Source organism: Dryobates pubescens (assembly GCF_014839835.1).
Source record: "Dryobates pubescens isolate bDryPub1 chromosome Z unlocalized genomic scaffold, bDryPub1.pri SUPER_Z_unloc_1, whole genome shotgun sequence".
In the NCBI taxonomy this organism is placed as follows: domain Eukaryota; kingdom Metazoa; phylum Chordata; class Aves; order Piciformes; family Picidae; genus Dryobates; species Dryobates pubescens.
This window is the reverse complement of record NW_026530690.1, coordinates 364,429-374,335: the sequence shown is the minus strand read 5'-3', so window position 1 is coordinate 374,335 and position 9,907 is coordinate 364,429. Positions and strand designations below refer to the sequence as shown.

The 9,907-nt window shown below is 65.9% G+C and overlaps 1 protein-coding gene across 1 annotated transcript; it reads left to right on the top strand.

Annotated features, from left to right (window-relative positions):
• The first annotated feature begins 229 nt into the window (after positions 1–229).
• FECH (ferrochelatase) lies at positions 230–8,404 on the top strand. Its single transcript, XM_054179286.1, has 10 exons — positions 230–388; positions 1,370–1,489; positions 2,109–2,257; positions 3,901–4,035; positions 4,881–4,987; positions 5,142–5,240; positions 5,350–5,457; positions 5,649–5,813; positions 6,172–6,231; positions 7,603–8,404. The coding sequence occupies exons 2-10, from the start codon at positions 1,392–1,394 to the stop codon at positions 7,735–7,737; spliced, it is 1,056 nt and encodes a 351-aa protein (XP_054035261.1). The 5' UTR covers positions 230–388; positions 1,370–1,391; the 3' UTR covers positions 7,738–8,404.
• Positions 8,405–9,907: the final 1,503 nt, after the last annotated feature.

The window sequence follows — 9,907 nt, the reverse complement described above, 5'->3', positions numbered from 1 at the left end:
TTTAGGGTGAGGGTGGTGAGACCCTGGCACAGGTTGCCCAGGGAGGCTGTGGCTGCCCCCTCCTCAGGTGTTCAGGACCAGGTTGGATGGTCCCCAAGCAGCCTGCGCTGGTGGGAGGTGTCCCTGCCCTTGGCCCAAACCGTTCTGTGGGCAGCTGCTGGTCCAGAGAGTGTTTAAGCAGGGCAGGAGGGTGCGGCAGGCAGCACCATGCTGCCCAGCTGAGGTGAGGCTGGGTGCCTGTGGGCAGCCCTCATGCCAGCTGTCAGCAGGCTGCTCTCTTCCCTGCAGTGCTGGGGGGCAGCAGCCAGCTGCGGGTGCCGCTGCGCTGGAGGGGGCAGGCGGCGGCGGCCACGCAGAGCAGGACGCCCCAGCTGCAGCCACAGGCACGGTGAGTGTGGGCCCCGGGGTGGGCTGGGGGTGCCCACAGGGCATGGCAGAGCTGCTCCTGCAGCAGGCACTCAGGGCTGTGTGTGCCCCGGGGAGGCTTCATCTGCCTGGGTGCACTGCCCCGGTGCCGTCAGCTCCGCGGGGCCAGAGCTGCCTGCCCGGTTCCCCGCAGCACGGCCCTGGCCCCTGGGAGGCCTGGGGCAGGGCAGCAGCAATTCCAGACCAAGCAGTGGGGCACTGCTAGTGTGGCTCGAGGTGCTGGTTCCTGCTGCCTGGCTGTTAGCACCCTCCTGACAGCTGCTCCAGGAGGAAGGGGATGGCACACTGGGGCAGGCCCAGGCTCCTGTCAGTGCCCCTTTGGGAGGCTGTGGCTTGCTCAAGAGGAGAGCAGAGCTCCCCTGCAGCCTAAGCTGCCTGGGAGCAGAGCAGTGCTGATCTTGGGGCTGCCTGGGGCAAGGGAGAGCGATGTGATGGGGAAACCCATCTTGGGTGGGAGCTGTGGTCACAGCTGCCTCTGCAGACACCGATAACCAACGTTTGCTCTGCTCTGCTGGGAGGGACGTTGCCCTGAGAGCGGTGTGCCAGGCCTGCACCTCGAGAGAGAACCCAAACAGCAGCCACCCACACCAAGCACCCTGCCCCTGCTCTGGGTGCCTGCTGCAGGGGATCAGCTGTGTCTGCAGAGCAGGGAAGGCAGAGTCCTCTGTGGGTAGAAGCTGCTGCTTTCTTCAGCCCCTGTTTCACAGCCTCCCTTCCAGCTTTCAGCTGCCAGGTCATTGTCTCAGCCTGCTGGCAGTGCCATGCTGTGCTGGGCAGCAAGCAGGGGCTGCCAGCGAAGGTGGTGTGGACCCTCCTGCTCTGGTGATGCTGTATGAGCAGGAGGAGGTGCTGAGCTGGGCCTGCCGGCTGCAGGAGGGTGCAGCAGCACTGAGGAACCCAAAGCAGGGGGTCACAGGGTCTGGCATCTCCCCTGCCCCCACAGGAAGCCTAAAACAGGGATCCTGATGCTGAACATGGGGGGCCCCGAGCGGCTGGATGATGTGCACGACTTCCTGCTGCGCCTCTTCCTCGACAGGGACCTCATGACGCTGCCAGCACAGAGGTGAGGCCCTGTGCCAGCTGGGGCTGGCTGTGCCAGCTGCAGCCTGGGGCATTCAGCTCCTCTCTGCTTCTTGGGCTGCTTCACCCTGGGCCCAGCAGGGAGGTGTTCCCATGGGCTGGGAGCAGGGATGCAGGGGGTGCAGGCTGGGAGCAGGCCTGCAGTGGGAGCAGGGATGCAGGGGGTGCAGGCTGGGAGCAGGGATGCAGTGGGTGCAGGCTGGGAGCAGGCCTGCAGTGGGTGCAGGCTGGGAGCAGGGATGCAGTGGGTGCAGGCCTGCAGTGGGTGCAGGCTGGGAGCAGGGATGCAGTGGGAGCAGGGATGCAGGGGGTGCAGGCTGGGAGCAGGGATGCAGGGGGTGCAGGCTGGGAGCAGGGATGCAGGGGGAGCAGGGATGCAGGGGGTGCAGGTTGGGAGCAGGGATGCAGTGGGTGCAGGCTGGGAGCAGGGATGCCAGCAGCTCCCTGCAGCTGATGGTGCAGCTGGTGGCACAGGGCAGTGAAGGAGCCATGCAGAGCTGGCTTGGCATCGCCTGGGGCGATGCATTGGGCCTGCAGGGACGGTGCTGGGTGGGGTTGGGGCCTGTGTGCCCCTGCTGACCGTGTGCCCCTGCCCGCCGCAGCAAGCTGGCGCCGCTGATCGCCAGGCGCCGCACCCCCAAGATCCAGGAGCAGTACAGCAGGATCGGCGGCGGCTCGCCCATCAGGAAGTGGACAGCACTGCAGGGGGAGGGCATGGTCAAGCTGCTGGACAGCATGTCTCCTCACACAGGTACCCCTGCTCTGAGCCCTGCTGCCCTCACAGGGGTGCTGAGAAGCAGCTTTTGGTGCTTGCCCTTGTGGCAGCCTGGGCATCAAGGACAGGGCAGTGCGCGGTGCCAGGGCTCTGCCTGCTCTCCAGAGCTGTGGCTGCCTTTGTTCCTCTGCAGCTCCTGCTTGGGTGTGCCCAGAGCTGCTGGAGCTGCTCTGTAGATGGATGAAAGAACAGGCCAGGCAGGGGCTGGGGCCGGGCTGGAGGGGAGGCCGGTGGGGACATGAGACAAGGGGTCCCAGCTGAGCAGGGCCAGGCCTGGCTGGGTGATAGCAGCAGACCCCACCCGGGGACAGCAGCAGGAGATAAAGCCTGAGGGCCTGCTGGCCCTGCCAGCTCTTCCTTGCTGATAAGAAAGCTGCTCCCAAGCCAGGGGACAGCACAAAGCCACTTCAGTGCTCAGCTCCTGCAGTGCTGCCTCCTCACAGGGTGCAGCTGGGGCCTTGGTATCAGAGCCCAGGTTCCCTCCTTGGCAGAAGAGCTGCCAGGCTGAGGGGGCCACTTGACAGCTCTTGCTGGGAGAGATATCCCTCTGCTGCCAACAGCTGTGACTCTGTGACAACCCAAGGAGCTTGTCCAGAGGCACAAACCCCTCTCCTCTGCTGCCTGAGAGCCAGGACCAAACCTACCACTGAGCATGGCAGGGAGCTGCCAGCTTGGCCACGGGCTGTGCCAGCAGGGCTCTCCCAGGCTGGCCTGCCCTAGCTGTGGTTAGCCAGGCTTGGGCTGGATGCTGCCTGGCAATGCTAATGAGGCTGCTGGCTGCCAGGGCTGCTGGGCTTGGGTCACTCTTTGCTGCTGCTCCCAGCTGGGAGCTCTCTTGCCTCCCGCAGAGAGCTGGGGCTGACCAGACCTGTTTCTGAGTCCTGCCTCAAAGGGTGGAGTGCAGCCCAAGCTCAGGACATCTGCTTCCTCCAGAAACCTGTCCCGTGGTGCTTCAGAGCCAGTGACCTGGAAACCCTGAGAGGAACTTGGCTTTTGTTCTGCTGAGAGCCTCTGTGCCCTGCCTGCCAGAGCAGCCCAGGCAGCCTCCCTGCCCCCCCAGCTGCCGCTGGGGGGGAGGTGGAGAACTCTCAGCTGGCACCCCTGGTGGGGAGGCTGCCTCCAGAAGGGCTTAAAGGCATCCCCAGAGTGCTCAGCACCAAAGGCCCCCAGGTGCTGCTTCTGCCATGGCTTTGGCTCTGCTGTGCTTGTGTAGAAGCAAGGCAAGAGGGGAGCTGGGGCTGCAGCTGGGACCCCACAGCAAGCGGGGAAGGGGAAGGTGGAGCAGGGGAGGGCAATGCAGGGCAGCCAGGGCTGGGCTGAGCCCGAGTGGCAGCACAGCTGGAGCCAGGGGTTGGCACCTGGGAGTTCTGCTTCCCACAGAAGCAGACAAGGACAAATCACCTGGAAATGCTAATGCTGGTTCCAGCAGAGGGAGGTAGCAGGAAAACAGCTGGCCAGAGGCAGAGCTGCTTGGAGTCAGGGGGGCAGAGGGCTGCAGGGTCACCAGGAGGTCACCTGCAGCGCCTGCACTCTGCTGCTGTGCTGCGTGTGGTACTGGGGTGTCCCTGGGGCTCTGCTGTGCCCCTGTGACCCCCATCCTGTGCCCGCCCCCGCTGCAGCCCCCCACAAGTACTACATCGGGTTCCGCTACGTGCACCCGCTGACGGAGGAGGCGGTGCAGGAGATGGAGCAGGACGGCATCGAGAGGGCCGTGGCCTTCACCCAGTACCCCCAGTACAGCTGCTCCACCACAGGTGAGCTCCCTGCAGCCCCACAGCCTGCCGGCCCGGCCCGGCCCGGCCCGGCTCGGCTCAGCCCGGCCCGGCTCAGCCCGGCCCGGCTCGGCTCGGCTCGGCCCGGCCCGGCTCAGCCCGGCCCGGCTCGGCTCGGCCCGGCCCGGCTCGGCTCGGCCCGGCTCGGCTCGGCCCGGCCCGGCTCGGCTCAGCTCGGCCCGGCTCGGCTCGGCCCGGCTCTGTTCGGCCCGGCCCGGCCCGGCTCTGTTCGGCCCGGCTCGGCCCGGCCCGGCCCGGCTCGGCCCGGCTCTGTTCGGCCCGGCCCGGCTCGGCCCGGCCCGGCTCGGCCCGGCCCGGCTCGGCTCGGCCCGGCTCGGCCCGGCTCGGCTCTGCTCGGCCCGGCTCGGCCCGGCTCAGCTCGGCTCAGCCCGGCCCGGCTCGGCTCGGCCCGGCCCGGCTCTGCCCGGCCCGGCTCGGCTCGGCCCGGCTCGGCTCGGCCCGGCCCGGCCCGGCTCAGCTCGGCTCTGTTCGGCCCGGCCCGGCCCGGCTCAGCCCGGCTCGGCTCGGCCCGGCCCGGCCCGGCTCAGCCCGGCCCGGCTCGGCTCGGCCCGGCTCGGCTCGGCCCGGCCCGGCTCAGCCCGGCCCGGCCCGGCTCGGCTCAGCCCGGCCCGGCTCAGCTCAGCCCGGCCCGGCTCGGCTCGGCTCAGCCCGGCCCGGCCCGGCTCGGCTCAGCCCGGCCCGGCTCAGCTCAGCCCGGCCCGGCTCGGCTCGGCTCAGCCCGGCCCGGCTCGGCTCAGCCCGGCTCGGCTCAGTCCGGCCCGGCCCGGCCCCTCCGCAGGGCGCTGAGCGCTGCGCTGCCTCCACAGGCAGCAGCCTGAACGCCATTTACCGCTACTACAGCCAGAGGGGGCAGAAGCCCAGCATGAAGTGGAGCACCATCGACCGCTGGCCCACGCACCCCCTGCTCATCCAGGTAGGGCTCTGCCGCCGCCCCTCAGCGCGGGGGGAGCTGCCCGTGCCGTGTCCTGGGGCACGGTGCCCTGCCCGGGGCGCTCCTGGTGCCCGCAGCCTGTGCTCAGCGTCGCTGATCGGGGGCCCTGCTCTGCCCCTGCTCTGCCCCTGCTCAGTGCTTCAGCGACCACATCCAGAAGGAGCTGAACCTCTTCCCCCCTGACAAGAGGAAAGACGTCGTCATCCTCTTCTCTGCTCACTCCCTGCCCATGTCTGTGAGTGCCCTCAGCTGGCTTCCGCCCCTGCCAGCCTCCCCTCTTGGCCCTGCCGCCAGCCCCAGCTGGCACGGGCCGGGGGGGGCAGCCTGGCACTGCTGTGTTCCAGGTGGTGAACCGCGGCGATCCCTACCCCCAGGAGGTGGGAGCCACTGTGCAGAGGGTGATGGAGAAGCTCAACTACTCCAACCCCTACAGGCTTGTGTGGCAGTCCAAGGTACGTGCCCGGGGGGCTCTGAAGCCCCCAGCCCCCTGCCAGGGGTTGTGCCTCTGCATCAGAAGTGAGAGGCAGATGCCAAGAGCTGGTTCCACCCCAGCCCCGAGCTGGGCTGTGCAGTGTGGCCCAGGAGAGCCTGGCAGCGAGGTCACGGCGGTGCTGGGCTTGCTTCCCTCCTCCTGTGCCTGCAGGTTGGCCCCATGCCCTGGCTGGGCCCCCAGACAGACGAGACCATCAAGGGGCTGTGCCAGAGGGGGCAGAGGAACATGCTGCTGGTGCCCATAGCCTTCACAAGCGACCACATCGAGACCCTCTACGAGCTGGACATTGAGTACGCCCAGGTGCTGGCCAGCGAGGTAACTGCTGCCGGCTCCCCCTGCAGCCGTGCCTGGCAGGGGCTGCTGGCAGCCTGCCGTGGGGCAGCTGCCCTTCCCCTGTCAGCTGAAAAGCAATCTGAGCTGCCCAAACTCAGAGGGGCTCTTAGCAGCACAGAACAGGCAGGGATTTGTCTTTCTGGAGCTCGCTCTTGAAGCCAGCTCTGTGCCTCCTGAAGAGAAGCCTTGAGCAGGGGCTGGCAGGGCTGCTGGCTGGCACTGCAGGAGCCCTGTCCTCTGGGGCTGAATGGAACACAAAGAGGAGCTGAAGGGAGGGGGTTGCAGGCTGCCCTGGGGAAGGACCTGGCAGACCTCATCTCTCTCCCTGTCTTTGCTGCAGTGTGGAGTTGAAAACATCAGAAGAGCAGAGTCTCTGAATGGGAACCCTCTGTTCTCCAAGGTGGGTGCCCTGCAGCTTCACAGCTCTCTTGGCTTCAGAGCAGGGCTGGCTGCTCCTGCCTCGGGAGGAGCTGCAGCATGCAAGTGGAGCCCCTGGGCTGGCTGCTCCTGCCTCGGGAGGAGCTGCAGCGTGCAAGTGGAGCCCCTGGGCTGGCTGCTCCTGCCTCGGGAGGAGCTGCAGTGTGCAAGTGGAGCCCCTGGGCTGGCTGCTCCTGCCTCGGGAGGAGCTGCAGCGTGCAAGTGGAGCCCCTGGGCTGGCTGCTCCTGCTTCGGGAGGAGCTGCAGCGTGCAAGTGGAGCCCCTGGGCTGGCTGCTCCTGCTTCGGGAGGAGCTGCAGCGTGCAAGTGGAGCCCCTGGGCTGGCTGCTCCTGCTTTGGGAGGAGCTGCAGTGTGCAAGTGGAGCCCCTGGGCTGGCTGCTCCTGCCTCGGGAGGAGCTGCAGCGTGCAAGTGGAGCCCCTGGGCTGGCTGCTCCTGCTTCGGGAGGAGCTGCAGCGTGCAAGTGGAGCCCCTGGGCTTGCTCTGTGTGCCTCAGGGGCTGCCTCCCCAGGGCCTCTGCAGTCTGCTTTACTGCTTTCAAAGACAGGCCAGAAACCCAGCTCTGTGCTTGGGTGTGGGGCTCCTGCAGTGGGGGATGGTGCCAGTTTGACAGTGTGGTAGGTTGAGAGAGGGCTTAGCTCTCCCTCCTCCACAGAGTAAGAAACCACAGCTAACTCAGTCGAAGAGCAAAAGCTATATATTTACAAGCATATATGGAAAGCAGGATATATATAACACAATATATACAGGTATTTACAATATATATACACAGAAATACACAGCAAAGACAAATAACACAACAAAAATCCCTCCCTCAGGGAGGGATCCCCTCTTTGGAACCCCCTCTCTCCCCCCCTTACCTCCCTTTTTCCCCAAAAAGGGGTTAGAGAGAGAGAAAGGCAAGTTACTAAGGAAAAGAGTTGTTAGCAAGCTTCAAAAGCCCATGCAGGATTAGTGTTTGCTTATCTGAAGGCCAAGTCCAGCAGTTCGCAGAAGAAGCAGGCAGGGAGAACAGGCTGAAACACCAAACTCCCCCAACTCCCAAACCGAACTGAACTGAGGAAAAAATTTTCCAACCGCTTCACAATCTAAAGCTGAATTTTTGTTTATCAACCAATGAAATTCGTTTAGAATATCAGAATGTTTTGGTTCTAGTACCAAAAACATTAGCCAGTGTGTTCCAGCAGTGTTTGTTCTTAAAGGCACAGCCTCAAACGACCACAGACAGCAGGGGCTGCCCTGCAGCAGGGGGGGTGCCTGGCACGGGGGCACCACCCCGTGCCCTCTGCAGGAGGCTGCTGTGCTCCCCTCTGATGTGTGCCCCCTCTCTTGCAGGCCCTGGCAGACCTGGTGTGCTCCCACCTGCAGTCCAAGGAGGTCTGCTCCAGGCAGCTGACCCTCTGCTGCCCGCTCTGCGTCAACCCAGTCTGCAGGAAGACCAAAGCCTTCTTCACAGAGCAGCAGCAGTGAGGGCTGCTCAGGGGGCACCCCGGGGGGCAGCCCAGCACAGACCACCTGGCCAAGCTCTCCTCTGTCCCACGGCTGCAGGCTGCTGCTCTGATGCTGCTCACCTCGGGCAGCAGCCAGGGGGGCAGGGCTCTGGGGGCTGGGTTTGGCTGTGCTGTGTTTGAGGAGGGCTGCTGGCAGGCAGGGGGTGAGGAGCTTTGTCCTGGGAGCTGCTCTCCTCCTGGCTGGGCAGGGCAGGAGCCCAGCAGTGTGCACTGAGCCCCCGCTGTGCTCCGGGGGGCTGCCATTCGCTATGCAGGGGCTGGCTGTGTGCAGCTCTGCCCTGAGTTGCTCTCCTTCACTTTTAGGTCAGGCATTGCAAGATTTGGGTTGTTTACACTTAGGGCACACCCAGCAGAGTCCCCCACTGGCCCCCCTCAATTCTCAGTGACCTCTAATGCTTTCCAGGCTGTTTGGTTTTGCTTTGCTTTGGTTTTGCTTTGCTTAGTTTGGTTTTGCTTTGGTTTTGCTTTGCTGCCTTGCTTGGTTTCCTGCTGCCAGCAGCTCCTGGGGCAGGCATAGCTGGGGCAGTAGGGATGCACGGGGCTGGTTTGCATTGCCCAGCACAAACACTCTCCTGCCCTGCAGGAGAGCCTCTGGGCCTGAAGGGCACAAAGAGCAGGGAGGCTTGGGTGCTCCCCAGCAGCACCCTGGCTCAGAGCAGCCTGGGGGGCCTCAAGCCTAGCAGTGTGTGGCAGGTGGGGGCTCGGGAAGGTGCTGCTCCCAAGGGCTGGCTCTGGCTGAGGGTCTGAGACCTGCTCTGTGCTGCCTGCTGTGCCACGTGGCTGTGGGCTCTGGGGGGCAGGAGCAGGCACTCAGGCCCCAGCTGGGCTTCTGCCTTCCCACACAGCAGCCTGAGAGCTTCGGGGCAGGAGCTGGCAGCCCCTCAGCCGCTGCCCTCTCTTGCTGGGTGGGAGAGGAGGGGTGAGGTTGTGCCATGTTCCCTGGCACTGAGCTGTGCCTGTGTCAGCCTGGCTGCCCCTGCAGGGTGCTGATGTCTACTTGAGCTGCTGAGCACTGGAGGCAGCCCCAGCCGTGCCACACAGGGTGCTGCTGGGCCTCGGTGCCCCAGCTGAGGTGCTGAGGAGCTCGGGCACTCGCCTGGGCTGTGGGGCACGGGCAGCCTGGACCCCTGGGCTGCTGACGAGGGGCACAGCCTCTGCTGGTGCGGCAGCGGAGTGTCCTGTGCTGCTGCACCTGCAGAGAGCTGAGCCTGGCTCTGGGGGGCTGCAGTGTGTGCCAGCAGCCCGGCTGCTGCCCTGCAGTGCTGCCAACCTGCTGCACACCCTCCCCACGTCCCTGCTGCCACCTGCAGCTCCCCAGCAGGGCTGTGGCTGCCCCCAGTGCCAGCCCCTCTGTGTCCCTGCTGGGCCTCCTTGCTGCACCACAAAGTCTTCCTTGAGCTGTGCCTGTCCTGCTGCCGGGCAGCCCAGAGCCAGGGCTCCTGTGCTCCCTTTCCAGCCCTGTTCTGCATGCCCACTGGCTGCCTTGGCACAGGAGGGGAGCACCAGGGTGCTGCTGCCCCCTCTGCCAGCTCCCAGCCCTGTGGTGCTAGCTCAGGACCCAGGCTGGCACGTCCTGAGTGCCTTCTGCTGCGGCCGAGGGGATCGGAGGCCCAGGAGGTGGGGCTCAGGTGCCAGCTGGATGTGCCCCCTGCCGGTGGCACTGCTTTGGCAGCACTGTGACGCCCTCGCACGGGTCTGTCACTTCCACGCTCCCTGACTGCTGCCAGCGGTTGGCAGTGAGCTGGTGCCGGCTGGAGGCACCCCGGTGCCAGGAGCCAAGCCCTCAGCTGGGCCGCAGCGGGGGGCACAGGGGACGTTGTGCCGTCCCTGCCCCCGGCTCCAGGCCGCTCAGCCCTGCTCCCGGGGGTGCTGCTGCTGCCATTGCACTGCCAGCGAGCTGGGGCTGTGCCCGGGAGCTGGGGGGGAAAGCTTCCAGCAGCTGCAGAGCACTCAGGGGTGCCCAGGAGCGGGGAGCAGCCCTGGGGGTGCCGGGGTGCTGTGCTGCTGGGAAGGGTTTCTCTGTCACTGGGGTTTGGTTCTGTTCAGCTGAAGCTTCTCCTGGAGCTGCTGCAGCCTGGCTGCGCTCCAGCCAGCGGCGATGGCTTCCCCCGGCGCTGCTGGGCTCCTGC

What these genes read in the sequence shown, in the direction of transcription:
- FECH (XM_054179286.1), top strand. Translation starts at nt 1,392, where the DNA reads ATGCTGAACATGGGGGGCCCCGAGCGGCTGGATGATGTGCACGACTTC. An exon ending in CAGCATGTCTCCTCACACAG is followed by an intron (nt 2,258 to 3,900) that starts GTACCCCTGCTC and finishes CCCCCGCTGCAG; the next exon opens with CCCCCCACAAGTACTACATC. An exon ending in CCCAGGTGCTGGCCAGCGAG is followed by an intron (nt 5,814 to 6,171) that starts GTAACTGCTGCC and finishes TCTTTGCTGCAG; the next exon opens with TGTGGAGTTGAAAACATCAG.